The sequence below is a fragment of the Monocercomonoides exilis genome (genome assembly GCF_001643675.1).
Source record: "Monocercomonoides exilis strain PA203 chromosome Unknown scaffold21-1407046, whole genome shotgun sequence".
Classification (NCBI taxonomy): Eukaryota; Preaxostyla; order Oxymonadida; family Polymastigidae; genus Monocercomonoides; species Monocercomonoides exilis.
The window spans coordinates 749,869-772,783 of record NW_027150566.1 but is presented as its reverse complement, the minus strand read 5'-3'; the positions used below and the strand labels follow the sequence as shown (position 1 = coordinate 772,783).

The 22,915-nt window shown below is 38.0% G+C and overlaps 8 protein-coding genes across 8 annotated transcripts; 3 read left to right on the top strand and 5 right to left on the bottom strand.

Annotated features, from left to right (window-relative positions):
- Positions 1-151: 151 nt before the first annotated feature.
- On the top strand, positions 152-694 carry MONOS_5186 (uncharacterized protein; the record flags this gene model as incomplete). The annotated part of the gene is made up of 2 exons (XM_067875312.1): positions 152-583; positions 662-694. The coding sequence occupies 2 exons, from the start codon at positions 152-154 to the stop codon at positions 692-694; spliced, it is 465 nt and encodes a 154-aa protein (XP_067727837.1).
- A 366-nt stretch (positions 695-1,060) lies between these two features.
- On the bottom strand, positions 1,061-3,602 carry MONOS_5185 (putative nucleolar family member protein). Its single transcript, XM_067875311.1, has 6 exons — positions 3,484-3,602; positions 3,195-3,383; positions 3,045-3,123; positions 2,751-2,990; positions 2,587-2,648; positions 1,061-2,493 (listed from the first exon to the last, which is right to left on the bottom strand). The coding sequence occupies exons 1-6, from the start codon at positions 3,583-3,585 to the stop codon at positions 1,174-1,176; spliced, it is 1,992 nt and encodes a 663-aa protein (XP_067727836.1). The 5' UTR covers positions 3,586-3,602; the 3' UTR covers positions 1,061-1,173.
- A 523-nt stretch (positions 3,603-4,125) lies between these two features.
- Positions 4,126-4,650, bottom strand: MONOS_5184 (putative 40S ribosomal protein S27a). The gene is made up of 2 exons (XM_067875310.1): positions 4,622-4,650; positions 4,126-4,486 (listed from the first exon to the last, which is right to left on the bottom strand). Exons 1-2 carry the CDS (start codon positions 4,626-4,628, stop codon positions 4,212-4,214), a joined length of 282 nt encoding a protein of 93 aa, XP_067727835.1. The 5' UTR covers positions 4,629-4,650; the 3' UTR covers positions 4,126-4,211.
- Positions 4,651-4,671: 21 nt separating this feature from the next.
- Positions 4,672-6,173, top strand: MONOS_5183 (uncharacterized protein). Its single transcript, XM_067875309.1, has one exon. It carries the CDS (start codon positions 4,681-4,683, stop codon positions 5,863-5,865), a length of 1,185 nt encoding a protein of 394 aa, XP_067727834.1. The 5' UTR covers positions 4,672-4,680; the 3' UTR covers positions 5,866-6,173.
- MONOS_5182 (putative SCY1 family protein kinase) lies at positions 6,121-11,408 on the bottom strand. The gene is made up of 10 exons (XM_067875308.1): positions 11,344-11,408; positions 11,189-11,296; positions 11,061-11,130; positions 10,826-10,998; positions 10,518-10,776; positions 10,044-10,317; positions 9,028-9,742; positions 8,770-8,844; positions 8,056-8,542; positions 6,121-7,781 (listed from the first exon to the last, which is right to left on the bottom strand). Exons 1-10 carry the CDS (start codon positions 11,362-11,364, stop codon positions 6,457-6,459), a joined length of 3,507 nt encoding a protein of 1,168 aa, XP_067727833.1. The 5' UTR covers positions 11,365-11,408; the 3' UTR covers positions 6,121-6,456.
- Positions 11,409-11,525: 117 nt separating this feature from the next.
- Positions 11,526-13,563, top strand: MONOS_5181 (uncharacterized protein). The gene is made up of 4 exons (XM_067875307.1): positions 11,526-11,600; positions 11,669-11,872; positions 11,931-13,177; positions 13,294-13,563. The coding sequence occupies exons 1-4, from the start codon at positions 11,543-11,545 to the stop codon at positions 13,357-13,359; spliced, it is 1,575 nt and encodes a 524-aa protein (XP_067727832.1). The 5' UTR covers positions 11,526-11,542; the 3' UTR covers positions 13,360-13,563.
- On the bottom strand, positions 13,472-18,028 carry MONOS_5180 (uncharacterized protein; the record flags this gene model as incomplete). The annotated part of the gene is made up of 8 exons (XM_067875306.1): positions 13,472-14,174; positions 14,378-15,245; positions 15,367-16,595; positions 16,753-17,010; positions 17,100-17,242; positions 17,363-17,643; positions 17,702-17,825; positions 17,873-18,028. The coding sequence occupies 8 exons, from the start codon at positions 18,026-18,028 to the stop codon at positions 13,847-13,849; spliced, it is 3,387 nt and encodes a 1,128-aa protein (XP_067727831.1). The 3' UTR covers positions 13,472-13,846.
- A 1,047-nt stretch (positions 18,029-19,075) lies between these two features.
- MONOS_5179 (uncharacterized protein) lies at positions 19,076-22,889 on the bottom strand (the record flags this gene model as incomplete). The annotated part of the gene is made up of 1 exon (XM_067875304.1): positions 19,076-22,889. The coding sequence occupies one exon, from the start codon at positions 22,887-22,889 to the stop codon at positions 19,236-19,238; it is 3,654 nt and encodes a 1,217-aa protein (XP_067727830.1). The 3' UTR covers positions 19,076-19,235.
- Between the last annotated feature and the right edge of the window lie 26 nt (positions 22,890-22,915).

Below are 22,915 nucleotides of genomic sequence, written 5' to 3'. Positions count from 1 at the left end.
CCAATGGTAATGAAAGATTAATTTTGCATCATTTGAATCATTATTTGAAAAATCTTAAAAAAATTTTTTTTATCTTCGAAAGATAAATTCGCAAAAGAATTCAGAAACGTCTGATAAAAATTGGCATGAAGTAGAAGAAGAATTGTACCTGATGGAATTTCCTGCAAACGAGCAGAAACAAAAGACATTTTTTGAAACATACTTGCAGAATAAAGACGATGACCTCAAAAATCCTTTATTTCAAAAAGAAATTGAAAACAACATTGATTCAATACTTAGAGTCGAACAGCCAGAAAAAAAACTTAATTTGGAAAACGAACCAGAAAAACAAATTACATCTTTCGAAATGGATGAAGGAACTTCATCAACTACTGAATCTTCAAGTTGCAAAGACGAAATTCCCACAGAAAAAAGCCAATGCAGTCAAGGTGGAACAGATAAGAACGAACAACAAAACCTTCAGATTCCTCAATCTTCGTTTTCCCCTTCATCAACATCAATTTCTCTTCCCACACCAGATCCTGAATTAGCCAAGCTTCTTTATAAGTGGTACGAAGCTGGGTACATGACATGCTATTATCAGGTATTAAATAAATCCTATCAACTTTTGAACTTAATTTTGAATTGGATCACAATTTCATTTTTTTCAAAATTTGTTCAGATGACCCATCAAAAAGCACCAGATCAAACCTGAGGATTTCATTTGTATTACCTAAGGACTGACTTGAATGCTATGTGCATTTGAATGAAATATCAAGATTGATGCATTAAAACGAAACGAGTTCTGTTGAACAAGCCGCATCATTTTTTGTGTTCATAAATATCATTTTCTCTAAAAGTAGTTCGCATGTTAAAAATCAGTTCATGTTTGATGCTAATAAGATTTTATGAATCCAATTATTTTTGCCAAAACATTTCAATGATATTTCAGTTGATGTTTCGTTGAAAATGAGGCGCTGAAGATGCAACAAACATTGGAATTGTATTTATAAATTTTCATCTGAAGATAAAAAAACAGATTTGAGCATTTCATATTCTATTAAGCATTTATCAAGAGAAATCAATATTCAACATATTATTTTTTTTAGTATCATTTATTTATAATATAAATAAAGTTGAAGTGGTGAATTAATGAGGTGTCTTTTATATTTGATTTGTTTAGCTCCTCCACAATCATCCAGAGCGTCGGAACTGCTTCTTTCCTGGAATGAATTTCCCTTTTTTCATCATTTCCTCCTTTTTGAGCATCTTCTTCTTCTTCTTCATCCTTTCATTCAGCTTTGCAATCTTCTTCATCTTCTTGTGCTTCATTTCTTTGGCTCTGTACTCTGCAAACGTTGTTGAAGCCATTTTTGCCAGCCTTTGCTTCGCTTTTTCTTTGTTCAGCTGATTTTTGCTGCGTTTCAGCGACTTCAAAAGCTCCTCATCTTCATCTCCATCTTCTTCATCGTCTTCATCGTCCCCTTCATAATCTTCATCTTCACTGCTGATTCCTTCATCTTCTTCTTTGATATCCTTCGTATCTACTTTCATTGCACTTGCAATCACATCTCCTTCTTCTTTCTTTGTTTTGTTTTCTGAATCATTTATGTCTTTGTCTTCCACTTTAACAACCAAAGTTCCTTCTTCTTTCACTTCGTCTTTTTGCTCTTTTCCGCTCTTCTTTTCTTTCCTCTTTGAAAGCGATGGATCTTCAATCTTTACTCCTTCACCTTCTTCTTTCTTTCCTTTCACAACTTTCCTCTTCTCTTTCTCTTTCCCTCTTCCTTTCAACTCCTCCGCTTCTTTCTCTTCTCGCTCCGCCATTTCCTGCATCACCTCGTTCAGCTTCTTCAGCGGGTTCGACACTTTCGCCGATGACATCTTCTTCAGCTTGCACACAAAGAAGCCGTCCATATTTTCCTTATGCGGAGACAGCCGCACAGCCAGTGCAAGAGACGGATGGAAGCGGTACGACATATACGACGTCAGCCCAGGCGAGCCAAACGGAATTCCTGTCGGAACAATCTTCACATCTCTCTTGTTCAGCGCATATTCAATCACTTCCTCGTTCTCCTCCACAAGCACACTGCAAGTGGAATACACGATAATACCTGCCTGCTTGTCTATCTTAATAGAGCTGCCATTGCCATCTGAGTAAGTCGTCACTGAAGATGATTTGTCTTTCTCTCCGTCTTTCCCTTTTCCCGAAACTTTTCCTTTCTTCTTTGAGCCTTTCAGCTCTGCCTCGGTGGGCGAGTCCCACGCCACAGCCGCGCAGTCGATTGCCGCCAGCAGCAGCTCCTTCTGCAGCTGCGAGCAGACGATAACGTCCTTCGCCTCTCTCTTCACACGAATGGAGGCATCGTGTGAGATCACCCCAGTCCCTGTGCACGGCGCATCAAGCAGCACGCGCGAGAAAAAGCCAGGATAGGAGAGAGGAAGGAGACGACCGTCTGTGTTGACTGTGATGGAGTTGCTGACACCCATCCTGTGCATGTTGGCAACATGTGACTTACAAAAAAAATTGATAGTTTATTTGTTCAAAATATTAAATTAAATTTAATGAAAATGAAATCGATCGAAAACTATTTTTATTTGTAAAACCTTTAGACGATCTTTGGAGACATCATTGGCTATTATAACACCAGTGTTCTTCATTAAAGCAGCTGCAATACCAATCAGTTTGAAGAGTTTTAAGTATTTTATATTGATAAATATGAATATTTGTAAAAAAAAAGTTCTAAAGAAAGATAAATACAACAAAATACCTATATAGGCAGTTTTTCCACCAGGCGCACAGCACATGTCAAGTACTGTTTCTCCTTCTTGAGGTGCAAGAGCCATCACAGGAGTAAATGAAGATGCACTTTGTTGCATATAATGTCCTGCTAAGTATTCAGGGGTCGCACCAACAGGTACATCAGAACTAAGAACAACAAGACCAACTTTTGACCATTCTCCCAATGGATCAAGGTTAACACCTCTATTAATAAGAGCACGTGCAAGTTCTAAATATTTGAGTGAAAAGTCCATATCAAATATAAAAATTAAATATAACACACCTCGACGATGCGTTTTCAGTGTATTGGTTCGAAGAGTTAGAGGTCTTTGATTTTCTTGAGCATCTAAAAATTGAATTGCCTGAAAAGATCAATGTTGAATAAATACCAAAAAATTTCCAAATTTGCATAAAAATATCAAATATTCCAAACTTCAGGAGGAGAATACAACTCTAAAAACTTTCCTGCAAGAAAGTCGTTATAACCATAGTATGTTTTAACGCATTCTTTCAATTCGTCCATGTAACTTGAGCGAGATCGATCACCATGAAGCTGCTTAAAATTCACGAGTATTCTTAATATTTCCTGAATTCTATCTTTAATAGCTGGTATGTCAATCTCCTATTACGGTTGTTAAGTTTCAGCATACAATTGATCGAACGAGATGAAAAAGAAATTTAATATCTTTTGAAAATGCTGCACAAAAATAAAAATAACAAACAGGAACAGTAATTTTTGATAACAATGACTCCTCAGTATGTTCTATTTCTTCTCCCAACTGTTCAGCTTCCGTTATTTGTTGCTCTTCACCAGAATCTGACATTCCAAATATTTGGATAGGAAAAATATGGCTTTTATTGATCAATCTCTCCACAAAAATTGCATTCAGCGAAAAATTAATTTTTATATTTCTGATTGATATATTCTTCTTATTGCATTTTTTTTAGAAACGATAAACATCTCTGTTTAGATATTTTATGATTTTAAATGCATTTAATTTGAACAGAATATTTTTCAGAAAAAACTTGAACATAACTTTGAAAAAAGCGAGAAAGATAAATAATATCATACACAAAATGATTCATGCATTGAAAATATTTAAACAGAAAAGCACAAAAATCATCCACTTTGCATAAAAAATCATTTCGATATTCACAAGAGCTTAACTTTACAAAAAATACATAATCTTCAATAATTTCCACGAAGCACACCACTTCAAACGATATCAGGTTCAGTTTTTATGTATTACAGGAGATATAAATCGCATTTTATTTAAAGTATTTATGACTGGATCTCAAAAGTTTATTTTTTCAATTACTATTTCTATAACACTTAAATGAAGGCTTTCTTTGCAAAAGAAAAACAATTATGAAATATTCTCCGTTCTCATTCTGTTTTCAACGATGAATTGATAAAAGTCATGAACAACAAAGAAGAAATGAAGTCAGTTTATGCTTTTGGCTTTGCTGTGGCGTATGTGAGTCCGCATTTTCCGCAAGTAACACGGTTTTCATGTTGTGCCATGAACACACCAGCACCGCAGTTCTTGCATTCTGGACGGGTGTGAATAATGCTTCCGTCATCACGGATCTTGTAGTATTTCAACACGGCAAGCTTAACCTTCTTCTTCTTATGCTTAATTTTTTTTGGTGTGGTGTAAACCTTCTTCTTGTGCTTTTTCCCTCCTCCACGGAGACGGAGAAGATCGAAATATTCGTATTCAGCTAAATAATAAAATATCATCAGATGGCAATTGTTAATCGCAAATATTCGTTAAGATAATCATAGAAAAAAAGATAAAGTATAAATGAAATTCAAAAGATTCTTTAATTATTAAAATTAACATCAAAATAGCACACGTTCCATTTTTTCTTGATCTTGCAAGCGTACAGCGGAATTTTGAATAAATAATTAATTAATGGATTTCAAATCCGCCCCAAAAAATAAATATGTGAAAGCATTTTTAAATCCTCAACAACTTATATCATCTTTAGGAGATTACAAAGAACTGATTAACATTGAGAGAGGTGTTGCAAAACGAAGTTCGAATTTAAAAAAATACGGATCAAGATTACTTAAAATACCAACTTCAAACGCACCTGAAGTTGATGCATTTGTTTCAAAAAATCCAGTATCTATGTCTTTCCATCCTATAATCGTGAAGAATGCGACCACCATTATGACAAGATGGAAAGAACAAATTTTTCGAAAAAAAGTTAAATCTTCATCGGATGAAAAAATAGCTTCTGATACAAATGATAAATTACTTCAAAAAAACACATTAACTTCAAATTATATGTGTAATTCAGAACACCATGGTGGCGTTTCATTTACGTTTCATTCAAAGCCTTATTCATTTGTTATGAAAGGAACGAAGCGCCCGATTGATCAAAGTACAGATGTTTTCAATGAACGCGGAGAGAAAAAATTGAAGCTGCCAAATGTTTACAGGTCGATACCATCATTTCAGATTTCATTGAATGAAAGAAGTGATAATGAAAAAATTTCTGAAACAAAGAAGGAAATAACTGCAAATAAAGAATCTGATTTGTCACCTCTATTTGCATTAAACAAGATCCCTAAAGAAAAATTCGCTTCTTCGGTACCATCTTGGTTGAAATCCACAGGATTTGGATCCAATGTTTCCTCTTCTTCTTTTGGCGATTTTGGATATCTTGAAGATGAAGATGCACTTGAACGTAAACGAAAAAGAAGAAATGAGAGAAGGCGCTTAAACAGAGCAATGAAGAGGGAAAAGAAGCAAGTAACTCTTCGAAAGAGCACTAAACACAAAGAGCGGATGGTTGCTGACGACGATGAAGAAGATGAAAAAGAAAATTCATCAGAAGCGGATGTTATTATTAAAGAGGAAGTAACTGGACCCAGAAAAAGGAAGAAATCGCAAATTGCTTATGAAATAAGCGATGATGACAGCAGCGACGAGGGAGGAGACGGTGACAATGACAGCGATTACAACGGAGGGAACGAAGACAACGATGAAGAGGAGAGTGAAGAATATGAGGATGCGAAAGATATTGCACCGGAAGGCGATGAAGGATTGAAACCAAAGGAAGAGGTTGGAGGAATTAGAGGGTTCGAATGAAATTTTAAATGATATGAAGGGCAAAATAACATCAAGTTGGATTATCATACTGACGGAGATGCTTTTTGATATTACTTGAATGGAGATGTTTGATGAGAAATGAACACTTTTTTCAACAAAAGCAAATTGGATATAATTCAAGAGAAATACGTTCAATGCATCGTTGTACTGTTCTTTGTTTCATGTTGTTTTTTGGCTTATTTTTTTGTTTATTATTTCTTTTTGATATTTTGAATTCACACAAAAGAGAATTATAAATGATTTTTTTATTTTGAAGAAATCATTTTCAACAGAAAACAAATCCTCAAATTGAATTTTACCTTTTTATTCAAAAAATAGAAAAAAAAATAACCGAAAAATGAAAAAAAATTTAGAAGGTTGACGCAATATTTTATCAAAAAAGTTATCATAATGACACCATTTGCAATAATAAGCGCAAATGTATCAGGCTTTTTTCTCTTCTTCTTTTTTTTCTTTTTTTGATGAATAGAAAATATAAAAAGACTTACTCTACAGCTTGTCTCAATAAAGAAATAGATTAGACAAATCTAAAAAAATGTGTTTCAATCCTCTATCAACACTCCCACCACACTATAAACCAAAACTGCTGAACAAATTTTGTGAATCATTTTTTGTTTTTGCCAATTTTCCCGGTCCTTTTTTCAATGAAAGCGAATCTTTCTTGCTTCCAAACTCATCATCTTCTTCATCATCTCCTTCAGATTCGTCCCACCCGGATTTAGCTTTGCTTCTTCCTCCTGTTTTCGTGATGCTCTGCTTAGCCTTGTTTGATTCTCTGCTGCTTTTGCTATCTCTCATAAATCCTCCATCATCTTCGTCATCACCTTTATCTTCTTTGCCCCCATCATCATCGTCATCCTCTTCATCATCGTCCCAGCCAAAGCTCGATTTCTGGTTCTTCACCGTTTTCTTCACTGGTTGTTTCGATGGCTTTGAACCAAATGACATATCAGCATCAACATCAGCATCATCTTCATCCCAACCTTCTTTCTTGATTTCTCCATCAAAGTTATCGTTGTTATCATCATCATCATCGTCGTTGTCGTCCCATCCACCTTTTGATTTTCCGCTTTTAGCTTTTAGTGCGGAATGTGATTTAGATACAGATGCTTTCGGCTCATCAAAATCAGAAAAATAATTCTGTGTTGCATTTGCTTTTTTTCCTATTGCTTTCCCAAATTCTTTGCCATCATCATCATCATCATCGTCATCATCCCATCCCCCTTTGCTCTTTCCATCAAAACCTGATACACTTTTCTTCGAAACAGCACTTCTCACATTCAATTCTTCGTCTTTTTCGTTGTCAAAGTCGCCATCTTCATTCTCAACATCAAAGTCATCATCATCATCATCATCGCCCCATCCATTTTGCCCTTTCTGTTTGGATTTTAGTGAAATATGCTTATGAGCTGCTGACTGCTTCGGCTTGGCAGAACTCTTTTGATATGCGCCTGTGATCGTTCTGATCTCTGTGTGTGAAGGCTGCTGAAGTGAATGAGTGTTTGAAGAAGAAGAAGAAGAAGAATACGATGAAGTGGAAGAAGTGACTGAAGAAGAAGAAGAAGAAGAAGATGATGATGATGATGAGCGCGATGAAGTTCCATTGGCTGACGATTGAGCAGACGGTTGCGGTGTGTGTGAAGGAGATTGATTGGAAGACAGTATTTTCGAGCCAATAATCCCTCCGAAAGCAGAAAGTACATTGAAAAAGGAAGAAGAAGCACCACTCGCAGAAGAAGGAGAAGGAGAGGAAGGAGGAGGAGGAGAAGGAGAGGAAGAAGAAGATGGAGAAGAGGAAGAGGAAGAGGAAGAGGAAGATAGGCGTTGATCCGAATAATTTGATGAAGAAGCATCCGAAGAAGGAGGAAGCTCTTTGACTTTTGATATTATAGGCACTTATTGAGGTTGGATAAAAGATATCAGACATGAGGAGTTTTAATAATTCATTTCAAAAAGAAATAATAATAACAATAAAAGAAGACATTACAAAGGAAAACACACAAAACAAACATCCAAAAACAAATTTCATATGTCAAACGAAAATAAAATAAAATAAAATAAAATAAAATAAAATAAAATAAAATAAAATAAAATAAAATAAAATAAAATAAAATAAAATAAAAAGTCAAAAAAAAAAAAAAATCAGCCAATTCAAAAATTCAACAATACTTTTTTCCTCCTCCTCTTCTTGTTTTCTGCTTAGCATCTGCAGCCTCTCCACCGCCTCAGCCAGCGTCTCCAGCGCAGAAGTTCTGACGTCCCGCAGCATCTTCCTGCGCACTCTGATTTCTGCCGCAGCCATCTTCTGCTCCTCGTTTCTGTGCTCAGGTGTCGGAAACACACACAGACGCGACAAGGATGCAATCAGATTCGCCGCAAGCGAATTGGCAGAGAACACGCTCAGATTGGCCCGCACTGCGCTGACGGCGTGTTTTTTCACTGCCAAGTCCTTGTCGACCAGGGCGTGGTGGAACGAGGAGGAGAGAACCGCCTCGCGCATCGTCAGGCCGTTGGAGGAAGACTTAGTGATGTTGTCGAAGGAGTCGGCGATCAGAGAAAAGCAGATGACCACAGTGGCGCGGATGCGCGCGCTAGGGTCGCTCTGCAGAGACACTAAGTGTCGGTCAGCGACTTCATTGGTTTGTTTTTTTGTTAACTGAGAAAGAAAGAAAGAAAGAAAGAAAGAAAGAAAGAGAGAGAGAGAGAGAGAGAAAGAGAGAAAAAGAGAGAAAGAGAGAAAATTAACATTAAAGTGAAAATAACAATTGAAATAAATAAAACAAAATAAACCAAACCAAACCAAACCAAACAAACAAATAAATAAAAAAGACATCCAAATATTAACTTTCCGGCACAAATATCACAAAGGGAATGATTTCAAACCAGTTTGATGATAAAAGGAACAGCTCTGATGGTCATCTCACGAATTGCGGGCGAAGGGTCTTTGAATCCGATTGCCTGACACATCCACACAATTATTGCCGTTTGTTAAAAAAATAAACAAACCAACCACAAATTGAATTTCAGTTGATAATAAGAAAGAATGTGAAGAATGTGAAGAATAAGAAAGAATAAGAAAGTCAACAAATACACATTAATCAACACATGACTTCAAATTAACAAAGACAAAATTCAACACACAAAAAATGGGTAAATCATCTCCTGAACGAATTTCTCCGGAAGAGCCGAGGCAAAAGACGGCAGGGCGCGCAGCAAAGCGTACCGCATCTCTCTTTTCCGCGCCTGCGTCAGAGAAGAATAGCCAGCTAGCTCCACTTTCACTGCGGAGCTCACCCTGGACACATCTGAAACAGGTGTGGAGACAGCAAAAAGCTGGGCGAGAACAGAAAGAACAGGCGGAGAAAGCGGCTTGTGCGAAGGGAAGGAGACATTTTTGCTGTTTTCGTTTGTTTTCGAGCGATGAGAAGAAGAAGAAGAAGACGATTTGGATTTCCCTTTTGACTTTTTTGTGCTTTTGCCACGTGAATCTCTTGAGCCATCCTCAAATTCATCTTCGTCTTCATCTTCATCTTCTTCATCTTCATCATTTTTATTTTTGCCATCATCATTATCGCCATCTTCTTCCTCTTCTTCTCCTTCTCCCTCTTCACCATCTTGGCCCCCTCGTTTCTTTCTTTTCCCATCTGCTCCTTCATATTTGCCTTCGTCATTTCCCTCGCTCGAATCTAGCTTGCTGCTGTCATTTCCCATCCAACAGAGAATCTGCAAGAAGAAGTTCAGAGAAACGAGAGACGGCAGCATCTCCAAATTGCTGCGGAACGAGCAAAGTATCTTTTCTTCTATCAAGTGCGTTGAATAGTTCGAAGCGAGAAATTCCATAACTGGGTCGAGATTTCTGAGAGGTTGGAATATCAATATCAATAAATATACAAATACATCGTTTGACAATAAAAAAAAAAGAAAGAATCGAAGAGATGATTTGTTTCACAGAAAAATAGAAATCAACAATAAAATAAAATAAAATAAAATAAAATAAAATAAAATAAAATAAAATAAAATAAAATAAAATAAAAAAGCCAGATTTCAAAATTTGGCTTCAAAGAAAATTTAAAAATAAACATTATTATTTCTAAACAGTTTAAATATCATGAGACAACAATTTCACAATTCCATTAAAACATGAGACTCAGACAAACTCCCACATCTCCTTCTTCTCCTCCTCGTCCTTCAGCGACAGCTGGTCGCAGAACAAAAGGAACTGGAACGACGGCGACTGAGAAAGGTATTCGAAAGTGCGGGAAGACGAGGCTGAATCAACAGATGACAGGAACGAGAGCGGCGGGCGACTCTTCGGATTGGAGGAGCACATCGAGTTGTACACAGAGCGGAGGGAAGGAGGAAGCGCCGAGCGCGCAGAAGGCGACGACAGCGTGCTCATAGGCACGGAAAACACACTGGAGATGAGAGAGCCTTTGGAAATTAACATGCATTCATTCATACACATATATATGTGAATATCCAAGAAATTAATAGTGAACGAACAGAGGAGGATAAATAATTTCAAGATATTTTTTTAATACGAAAAGGAAAGAAATTCAATTTTTGTTCAATTGTTATATTTGATCTTATTTCTTGAACACAAATTCTCTTGAATATTTGCTTCTACAAACCAATTTGCCAAGAACCAAGAGCATTAATTACATCTGAACTCAAAGAGAACATAAAATTGCGCATTTCTGGTGGTAAGTTTTCGGAAAATGCTGCTTTTTCCTCATTTGTCATTAAAGAAAGCAAATCTGAAACATCATCTTTTCCAACTAAAAGTTCCAAAGCTCCAATTTTCCATTCCCGCAAATCCGTTACAAAAATAGTTGAAGCGGATATATTGAGAACGGCAAGGTTCATTCCAGCTAAGAATTTTAAAGCATTCTAAAATAATAACATAGTGAATTTTGCAGTTTCAAAAAATGTAGCATACAATTATACTATAAAGACCATATTCAATTTCTGCGGGATGAAGAGAATCTTTAATAGATTCCAATGGCTCTGCATGCTCTGTAATATATTGACATGACGAAAATCCTTCGCTAACATCTAAAACTGACAAAAATGATGAATGTTTCATTATTCTCATCTTTTGCAATCCTCTAACTACAAATTTCCGATAATTGAGCATAAATAATTGAACTTAACATGAAATAACCAAAAAATACCTGCAATTTTCGATTGTGATGTGTTCTTCGGAGCATTACAATTAAATATAGAAACTGGCTTGTCGTCCTTCTGAATAAAAAATACAACAAATAAAACCAAAAAAACGAAGAAACAAAATATATCAAACTTTGAGTCTCCCATGCGATAAGGACCAAACACTCCCACGTATTTCTTGTGAATAAGTTATCTCTTGAACAGAAACAGTTTGCAATTGAATGTTTGTAACTTGAGTAACCTGTTTTAAAATAATTGTGTAAATCCATAAAGGATAACTATAAATACCTTTTTCTTCACCCAATCCATGAAAACACCAATAAAAGTAAAATTTGATTCTGATAAAAAAAAAATAAGGTTTAAAAATAAAAAATTTTTTTCTTTTTCAAAGTTGTTAGTATTAAATTATTTCATCCAAAGTTTATTCATTGCTCATTTTGTTTTGAAGATAAGGTAGTATGGCTTAAGATCAACTTATTTTTGTTTTATGTCTTATTCTTTTGAAACTAAAGTCACTCTTAGATCTGCATCTGCTCCATCAGCTAGTTTGATTTAGCTTTCTTTTTAAGAATTATCTCTTTAAACATTTTTATTTTTTTCATAAAAAAAAAAGAACCATCAATTGATTCACAGGATTTGACAGTTAGTTGCTTCAGAAATGATGCGGTTGTTCAAATACGCTTGAATGGAGGAACACCTTCACGATTGCTCCGCAATATCACAGTTCGTTCTTACAAATATTTTCAGAATGAATTTACAATTGAAGACAGAGACGGGAAATTAATTCTTTCACTTCCACTGGCAACTGGTGAACAAAGTGTGTATTTCATCTAATTTTTATGTTTTGTGAATTTTGTGGAAACATATTTTTGTAGTCGAAAAGATGAGAAGTATTTTAGACGGACCAAGCCAAACAAAGCTAAAGAGAATTCCTTCTCCACCACCACGCAACGTTGCAGAACAACCATTTGCTGCTTACCCTCCAATTCCGGCAAATGCTGGAGATCGGTTAAGGAGAAAACCGTCTCCGCCACCTGCAATTCCAATTGGAGGGGTTCCGTCTCCAAACCGTATATCTAATATTCCTCCTTATGCAACACCATCAACTCAATCATTTCAATCTATGCCACAACATGGGATGATTAGTCCATACCCTCAACTTCAACAATCGCCAGGCTATGGAGTGGCCCCAAGTATGACATATCCCCAGAATAATCAATTTCAAACGACTCCTGGCCGCTATCCAGCTGCTCCTGCTGCAGTCAATCCTCGGAGCGAGGATCCGTTGGATATGCTGCGAATTCCTGACGCACTTTCAGGGGAAGTTTCGCATCACAATCCATATGGGGCTTTGATTGAAGATGTCAATAAAACTCTGCGCTCCATTGATTCGTGCATTAATCGAAAGAAATACGAATTGCTGAATAGAATTGGAAGAGAAATATGGGAGCAGCATACAGCCAAAATACGAAACAGGAGCGAGCGCGAGCCATCTGATTCTTCGTCCCCTCGGCCAGACTATTTGGTAGAGAATGCATCTCGAACCTCGTCGTCTGATCCTTCATATCCATCAAGTTCTGCTAAAGATACAGGAGCAAAGCGTGTGACGTTACTTCCTCCACCGACGAAGCAATTCCCCGGGCAAAATGTACCAAAGGAAGCTGTTCCATCATACCCTGCAATCACGTCTGGCACCCCTTCAATGCCTTACGGATCAACTTCTTATTCAACATCTTCTTCTTCTTCTGCAGATTCAGTGTCCTATCCAACTTACCCAGCTTCTGGAGGATATTCTGCATCGCCGACCAGGAGCACTCCTCACTATGCTTCTCCCTCCTATTCGGCCTCTTCTGCTGCTCCTGCTTATTCTACCAGCTCTCCGTCCTACTCTGACGCAGGCGCCCAGCGAGGCACCCCACCGTATCTCTTGTCTTCCGCACAGCCTGCTTCCAGCGATAGAGCATTTAGCTCTCCGCCGTATGGCTCATTTCCAGCAAGCACCGACCAATCTGATGCGTCGATCAGAGAGTATTTCCTGCAGAACCTGAGCGACAAGTCGCTTGTGGACATTTGCGTGGAAGGCCTGAAGAAGATGAGGCAGATGGGCATTGAAACAGATCAGGTTTGATTTGATGATGCATTCTAGAAAAAAATAAAGAGCTTTATTTTATTTTATTTTCATTTAATTTTTTTCCATTCAATTATTTATTTAAAAATTTATTTCAATGAATGTTTCAGGCACTTCCTGCCATTGTGAGGGCGAACGGAAATGTCAACCGAGCTGTGAATTATGTGTATCATTAAGCTCAAAAATAAGAAAACGAACTGTTTTCTTTCTTTCATTTTTTTTCGTTTCCTCATTTTCCTCTTCATTTGGTTTTTTTTATAAAATCAATTGAAAATGTTTTTTTGTAACTTTTGCTGGTTTGCGGCTTATTTGATATTTATTTTGTGAACACCACATTTTTTTTACTCCATTTAAACAAAGTGAAGCAATGAAATGTGAAATGAATTAACTTGCAGCTAAAAATCAATCAATGCAAAATAAATAAAACAGATTTTGTGAAAGTTGCTTTTCCCGTAAACTTCAAGTGATATGAAGAACATCACTCTCATCAAATTTATTTGAAAGATCCTCTTCTTCAACAAATGCTAATCTTTTAATATCCCCCTGATTGCATCACATTTCCTTCATAATACCCTTCAATCCACTGGAAAAATGAAGTGCATTGCCTGCCAATATTTCTTCTTTCACTATTCTGTCTAAAAAATAAAAAAAATTCTTTCAATTTCATTTCCCATCGTCTTCCTCATACTCCCTTGAACTTGCCGATGTTGTTCCATCATTCCCACTCTCGTCTTTCTTCTCAGTGCGATTGTCATCCTCATCCATCTTATCAACCACCGCAATGCCCTTTTGTGCAGTTCTGCCTGCAAGTTCAGCAATAATCCTATCAGCCAGGCTGTTGACAGACTCGCTGTCCTGCCTCAACTTCAGCTTCAGCAGAAGAATAGCCGCATTCGACTCTTCAATGCTCTTGGGAACTCCTTCTTCTTTGAAGAGCATAAACACATGCACAACTTGGAGTGCACACAGACGGACAACGGGATCTTCATCGCTAAAAAAAAAAAAAAAAAAAAAAAAAAAAAAAAAAAAAAGAACGAAAATGATATAGTTTTAACAATGTAAAGCAAATTGAAATCCAAAAAAGAAAATATTTATTCTCAAATTGAATTAAAAAGATAAAATCAAAATTCAACTGTTGTGTTAAATAAAAGAAAACAAATTCCATAACAAGTTAGATGACATTAAATAACACACTCCAGTAACCCAACAGAGAGCCTGACAAGATTATGCTCCAGCAAAATCCGATGATTTTCCTTTGCCTCAGCCAAAAACAAAATGATGTAGATTCCAATTCGCCTGAACATCGACGTCTCAGCCCCGATCAACGGCTCCAGCGCTGCCAGGCAGATGCGAAAACGCTCAGGCAGCAGCTGGGCCTTGTGCAATGCCAACAGGCACAACAACTTGAATATGCGTCCGCTGTCCGAATGCGAAGAAGAAGCAGAAGAAGAGGCAGAAGTGAGTGCCAACTGCGATGTCAAATAACCTAACAGCCCATTTGTCTCTATCTGCTCTTTCAGTGGATGCGGTGCCAGAAACTCAGCCTGCTTGCCGGATTCGATGATGACCAGCAGCAGCGGGTGCGACGAACGAGCAGGCTGATCAGCAAAAGCAGGCAGAAAGCGGTTGATAATCTCCACAAGCGGCGGGTGATACACTGGAAGGAATAGATGCGGAGCCTGTCTCAGCAAAGCAGTGATGAGAGGGAAGAATGCAACAGCTGCTGATGGTGATGGATGTGTCAGTGCGACAGACACCAGAGACGCAACAGTCAGCTCGTCTGTGCAGCGGATGAACTCCATCGGTTCAGCGTCCAAAAGCAGAGAAAGCAGCTGGGCAGCAGCAAACAGCACGTTGTCGTCGCTTTTGGCGCGAAGAAGAGGAGATATGCTTGACAAGATGCCACACTGGAGCAGCTTTTGGGGAAGGAGAAGAGGAAGAGCACGGGCAAGTTCGGCGGTGGACTTCAGGGCGAGGCATTGGGGAATGCCGGAGAGTGTGGAGATTAAAATGCACAGGCGCTGGGGATCGGAGATGGAGTTGAAGAAAAGACGGAGATCGGCTGAAGGGATAAATTGAAACATCACACACACATTTGAACGGAATAAAAAAAAAGTGAATCGAGAGAAACAAAGTTAACACATTCAATGAAAAAAATAATAAAGCGTCTTTTCATTCCAAACCATTGTCTCTATATTGCCTATAAAGCGCAGCCACAATGCGAATGTCGATGGTGTGCGCAGTGAAGAAATTGCTCTCAATGATGCTGAGATATTCTCTAATCGAAGAATCGCCTAGAATGCAATGCAGAACACATAGCAGTTGAGACACATTCCGAAGAGCAGAGGCAGTCTTGTAGTTTTCCTCGTCTCTGATAAATTCTTTGATTTGGTCTTCTTTCTTGTCTTTTGCGTCTTCTTCTGTTTTCTTTGCTGCCTCATCAGCATCCTTTTCATTTTCTGCTTTTTTCTTTTCATTTTTTTCTTTTTCTTTTTCTTTATCATTTTCCTTTTCCTTTTCAATTTCTTTGTTCTTTTCCACAAGCGTTTTGAAATAACCTTCAAATATTTCAACAGCCCCTGTTTGTTTCAGCTTTGTTGCAATTTCAGTCACTTTTTTGAATGCTTCTCTTCTCTTCTTTTCAACACATGGCAATCTTTTCTTCTTTTGCTTCTTTCCTTTTTTCGAAGATTCATTCCTATCATCATCGCTCTCTTCTTCAATCTTTCCTTCCACATCTTCCTCGTCATCTTCCTCATCATCATCTTCCCCTCCTTCCTCCTCGCCCTCCTCTTCTTCTTCTCCACTGTTCGCATTCACCAGCACCACCTCCACATAAGCCTCGTACCAATACGCAATCGCCCCAGCACATTCCCCATCCAGCCTCAGCAGCGCCAGAATCACCACATCCCAGTCAACACTCATCATCCCCTCGCGAATCGGCTCAATCTTCAGGAAATCACCCAACAAGCGGATCATCTTCTGCCGGATGAGCGAAGGCACCTTTGGAAGTGCATCCAGAATCAGCAGCAGGCCTCTCTGCAGAACAGCAGTCACAAACACAGCAGATGGGAAAAGCGCAAAAGTGGACAAGCACTCAAGCGCCCTGTATGTGAATGTCAGAGCAGATGCCCTTTTATCCGCTGCTCCTTCACACGATGCAGCAGCAGAATCAGAAGAAGCAGAAGAAGCAGAAGAAGCAGAAGATGGCTGGGAACCTGGAGAAGTTGACAGCGCTTCAGCCTGCTCAGAGGCATCTGTGCTGTTTGAGTGGAAATCCAGACCATTCTCAGACAAGCATGTGAGCAGAAACCGCATTTTGAGAGGGGTCAGAGTGGCAGCATCTGGTTTCATTGTGTTCATCAGCAGTAGCTGGTCCATCTCGCACATCCCCATCAGCGCTTCTGCCATCCTAAAATTTCAGATAGATATCAACATTTGGAGTCAATTCCAAGAAATAACAACAATAACAGCAAATTATTATTGTTGTTATGTATGAAATACAAATACATATTTTTTAGTCAGTAACATAGTTAACATTACACTTCTTGCAATAATGAATAACACACTCATAATCAACTTCAAGATTGTTCCAATCCTGTTCAGGATCTGCTTTTTCATCATCTTCAATTGGTGGCTGTTCGTTGTTGCTGTCTTGCTTTGCACTGCTTTCCTTTGCTTCTTCTTTCTTTTCATTTGCATCTTCTTTTCTATCGCCTTCATCTAAAGCATCGGCCGCTTTCTGCTCTTCGATGCTCATTCTACGAATGGTCTCTTTCATTACAGAATTTACAATCTCGCTCATTTGCAAAAGTTCTTTCATTTTTCTATTCCAATAGCAAAATGAATAAAAAATCATATCATTGCAAACAAACGAATAAGCTAAATAAATATTTGTAGAAGAAAAAATTCAAACTTTTCAGAGGAAATTGTTTCAATAATCTCGTTCTCTTTTTCTATACTTTCGAGAGCTGATTGCATTTCTGCTAATACTTTGTGGCGAATACTGACAATCACAAGCTGGAATAACGGTTCCTGAAGTAAATCGAAAGCTGTTGGCTTTTCAGAACAAAATATCAATTTCCAATTTTGAAAATATTTTAAAATGAATCAACGTGTCATTTCATTAAAATTTAATAGCCGATTTATAAAAACATATCAAGCGCTTAAAAAGCATACATTATTATCTTCATCAATTGTTAATAACGATTGAAGAAGATTTAACAGTTCACACTGACCGTCAAGTTCTTCAACGTCCATATTCGAAACAGTTACATCACTATTTTTAGTATTTGATAATAGGTCTTTTGTTGATTGCATCATTGTTGTCAGTTGCCCAATTATTGATGCAATACCAATGATGTCCATTTGCTCTTGACGCCTGTAATATGCTGCAGCTGATTCATCTCCATCACTTAACAACGTAGGAATGGCAACCAATGTTTCTTTAGAAATAAATGCTGGAAAATGTGGTTTAAACTTTTTTATGAACAAAAGAATAAAAAAAGAAAAGCAAACCAACTCTTAAAGAACCATCTTTATCGAGGAACACGGTGCTTGGAGATAAAGTTGGATGGCATATTTTATTTGTCTTCAATGTATGCACTGCGAGAAGCATTTCTGCAAAGAAGAATTTTAAGCTCTTAAAAGTGATTATTTAGTCAAATATGAAAAAGGAGAAATGCACACAGGCATTGCAAATGGAAGCTCCTGCGTTTCATAGACTGAAAGAATTTCTTTCATTGAACATTGGACAGGAGGAAACTCAATAAGCAATCCTTCATCTGTTTTAGCAATGGTTTGTGCATTTAGAAGAAAAGGATACTGAATGTCTAGCTTTTTCATAATCAAATTCTTGTGATTTGATGATAAAAATTCATCATCTTTCACTAATATTTGTTCTGGAATCATCCGAAAAAGCAAAATTTCTGATTATCTTGATCAAAAGCACCATTTTATTTTATTTTCATGAAAATTTCAGTCAGAAAAGCAGCCAGACAAGCGATACATAAGTATAAATATTTTGATTCAACACAAGGTGTAAAATTGTTGTTGTTTAAAGAGTTGTTCATTCAATGCCAATTGTTTCAACATTTCAGATGAAGATATGCAAATTTTGATGAAGATTTTTTCTTCGGATTGCAATCGCGAGAAAAAAATTCAAATGCTGCAGCTTATCACTAAAGAAGTTGAGAATTTAGAAAGTCAGGAAGAAAATTTGATTTTGCTTATTAAATGCATGGAAGTTCTTTCACATGATCATTTTCATCGCGAAGAATTTGATGAAATAAATGAGATAATAAAAATCCTAAGTGTTGTATGAAGTATTTAAATTTTATATAATTATATAAAAACGAATTGCATCATTCGTTATTGGATTTGATTTTTTCCAGGAGGAACATGAGTAAAAATAACTTTATTTTTCTGTTGAAGAAAAGTCAATCACTTCAACGAATATCAAAGCGTTGTTCTTGCAAAAGTGCAGTTATTAAATTTATGGAAGCCCTCTTTATTGAAATCTGTTCGTTTATTGAAGACTTGAAATTGTTGAATATTATCCAAACAGAGAAAATTGTTAGAAATCACGAAAGTATTGAATTGAAAACAATTTCATTCCATTTTTTCTTTGTTCTTTATCTACAGAATTACACTTGTATGGTGAAGCATCAACAAATTCTTTTTAAAACTTTAGTCATCAATCGAATTCATTGTTGATCTGCGTTTGTGAGCTAGACTTAACTTTTCATGGAACAATTACGAATTATTCACATATGAATTTGAAATGATAACATCCATTTCCATTTTTCAAAATGTTTAGAAAAACAGTTTTGCTTTATAAGTTCGAAGAAATTTAGTCTTTGTCAAATTACCTGTGCCAAAGCAAAGATAATCCAATATCCTTTTTGAAAAAAGGGAAAAAATATCAGGAAAGTGAGAAAGAAATCAATGAATCTTCAACAAAAAAAATTTAATTTCTTTTTGAGTAATAGAAACCATCAATCGGAAAGACATTCAATAATAATGAAGTGCTAACTGTTCCAGATCTTTTCCTTCAGTACCGCTGCAAAACAAAAACTGTTCGAATTGTTGCATTTGAACTATCTTCTCCCTCTTCTCCGCTCTTGCAGTCTCCGCTTTCCGCTTCATAGTCAACAGCATCGGACATTGTGAGCGCAACAGCACCTGGAGGGAATCGTTGGATTAGCTCTCTCTTTACATCAGAAAGTTTTGGTCTCTGCTCAACCTGTTGGAAAAAGCAAACAGATACAAGACGATTGAGTGTTGATCCACTCACGCACGCTATGTCTGGTCTTTCTCCATTCACAATCTTCTGTCCAGCTGTTTCAGCCTCATACTCTCCAAACGGGATTGCCAGTGTCAAACACTCCCACAGCATTATCCCAATTGAGAATGCGACTGACTCCTTGGTTGCTTCCATCTTCTTGTTGAGAAGCAGCTCTGGCGCCTTCCATCTCAAACACTCCTTTTTGTAATAATCATCATCCTCAAACGCAGAAGAAGGAAGATCATCATCCTCCTCATTATCACTGGCAGATGTGACAACAGTTGACGAAGAGATGGACGACGAGTCAGAATCATCAGATGAGAAGTCAGAATGCATCACAATGCATATCACCATATGCTCTGAGAATAAAATAATGTGAGGGCTCAGATTGGATAATGACTGAAGTGGATTTTCCATTTCATCAAACGAGTGCAGTGCGAGATTAGCCACCCAAAACAGGATTTGGGCAGTTGTCTGTTCCCTCTCCTGCAGAGTGCCAATTGCCATCTCCTTTGTCTTGTTTCTTCCATGAAGCAACATGAACAGTGAATCCCTCAGATCCACAATAAGCTTCTCATGTGGGGATGAGCAGGCCATTGCATCCACCAGATTCGACATTGATGAAGTTGTTGGACACATACTCTCTGGTCGGATAAAAGTGGAATCTGAATCAGTTGTATCCGTTGTTGAGGTGGATGAGGTGGATGAGATGGATGGTGAAGGTGTTCTCTTTTGAATCTCTTCTTCTTCAACCTTTTCCAATGCCCATTCAGGGATCTTGTCTGAATCTCTTCCAAGGATATATTCTGTTGATCCACATTCACTCAACAGATGCTCCGATGACTCTGAATGTTCCAGTGTCTTTTCAAACACCCTCTTCTTTATCCTTTCCTCATTCTTCTTCTCAGCTTCCCTCTCAGCTCTCCTCCACTGCTCCTCTGGAGACATCTCCATTGTCACCATCTCAAATGCTTTGGGATCCTTCTTCACTGTGTCATTCACAATTTCTTGCAATTCCTCATTTCTTTCCTTCACTTTCCTCCATCGAACAACAAACAAAATAAATCCTATCAGAACAATTAATAATATTATCACAAGCAATATTATCACAATCAATGCCCATGAAGATTTCACTTCATTTTCCCCTTTCACAATTTTTTCATCTCCTTTTGGTTTTGATTCACTTCTGTTCTTCAGAACAAAAGATTCTGTTGTCGACAGATTTGAAACATTTCCAAACAATATGCACACAGCCACTTCTGCTTCTGTTGGAGCAGAGCTTATCAAAGACGAATCAATCTTTCCACGGACTTCTTCCTCAGAAACAAATTCATCTTCCGCAAAAGTGTGAGTCTCGATTGAGCTGACATTGTTTATTTTTAACACAATCTGGAATCCCAGATTGCACGGCAGAAGAAGCGTCCCTCTGAAAGTCAGTTCAACTGTATCCTCTTTTTGAGTTGTTTCAACTGACTTCAGCGTTGGAATAAAGAACTCAGATGATCTTTCAGCAGCCATCCCCAACAGCTTGCATCCTTCATTTAATATCCACAGCGAAGTGTTTGGCAGCAATCCATCTCCTCCTTTCAAGCTTACCATCACCAGTTGCCCGTTGCTTTCACAGATGATATTTCGTCTGGCTGAAAGGAATCCATCAATGGCTTTGCTGTTCCCATAATATTCGCCTTTCTCCACACTCACTTCACCACCACAAATCGACATTCCTCCTTCCGTTGAATTCACAATCGCTGTGTCCTTCATTGCTGCTCTTGTTCCAGCAATATCAACCAACGACCCATTCCATCGGCAGATCTCTTCCGGCTGTGTGTTCCTCTTTTCATCGCTTTTATTGTCCCCTTTCCATCCATCAAACAAACACTTATCGATCGTTGCATTCTTGCACAACAACAATGACACAATGCCCCCTCTCTGAGTGCCTGATAAGCAGGAAACGAACGAACAATTGTCGATGCTCACTTCATTTGCTGTAATAAACGAAAGCATCGGATTTCTTCCCGTAACATTTATGCTCGTGAAAGATGAAGATACAATCTGCATAACAGAGTCTTCTCCACATTCTGCCACACTTCCTTCAAAACTTGACTCAGAGAAGGACGAAGAAGTTATCTTCATATCACCAGAGCTTGCAACATGAAATATTGGAGACACAAATACCAAGAAGGACACGGAAACCTCATAAGCTGTGCACTTGCAGCTATTGACAGAAATAAGACGAAATGGAACAGCTTGAGCAGAACCATCACTTTCTGAGGTGAATGCACAACAGCTCAGTTCAAGAACGCCTGTTTCTGGGCAAAGAAATGCTGAATGGAAAGAAACAAATTCCTCTCCAAAAACAAAGCGAAGATAGCTCAGTGACACAGAGCCAGCTGTTGATATGAGCGTCAATTCGTGCTGTGGAATATTTGACTGCACTTCAATTACGCATTGCGCCTTTGTTCGAGATGTCACTCCCATTTCAATTATCTTCACTTCGCTGCCAAGATATGATGCTTTGTCCACAAACATTTGGCTCACAAAATTATTCGACAGATGAAGAAGACCATAATCAATCGAAAGACACGGCAGATATTGCGTCCCGCATTGTCTGTCATCTTTGCCATTTCTTGACGGATCAGAGCTGACGATGATCGTGTCTGCTCGATAAATCGTGATGAAATCAAGAAGGTTCGTGTCTGCTGTGTGATCGGTCTTGTCAATCCCAAAAATCGCTTTCGCTTTGTCTGTCACTTTCTCAACATCAAACCCAAACTGCGTTTCGTTGATTTGCGCAGTGATGTTGTGGCATTCAATGAAGATGTCGTTCCCAACAAACGCTGTATTCGCGGTAAAGTTCACTCGGCTGAACAGGAAATCCAGTTTTCCTGCTGTTGCTGCTGCCAAATAAACTCCTCCCCCCTTTCCGTTGCTCGAGCAGCAGCATCGCGTGACTGTCGAATCGCTCATCTTGAACGAGTTTTCAGACAAAAGTGAAACAAGCATGACTCCTCCTTTCATGCTGCACTCAGCCTTAATATCGCTGAACACCGTCTTATCCACTTTCAGATCAATGTTGTTGATCCCAGAAAATACAACACCAGACCCATCGTCAACACGCGCAATGGAAGAGAACGTTGATTCGTTTATTCGAAAATCACATCTCCAGTTGCTGTTTTGCTTTGTCTCCTGCCCGATTGACGAAGAAAGTGAAAAAATACTTCCATCTGACAGATTCAGCGATGATACCGATAAGCTCGTGAAGGTGCACAACTGCGCCATATTATTCACTGCAAATATGTTCTCAGCAAAGTTGGAGGAGCTTATTGTCAGATCATCAACAGCCAGCTCTCCTCCTTCGACTGTCACAAACCGCACTTTGCTCAAATCCTCCATCAGCCCTTTCGATTCAAACGAGCACATCTTCACAAGAAGGATGCCTTCCTTGC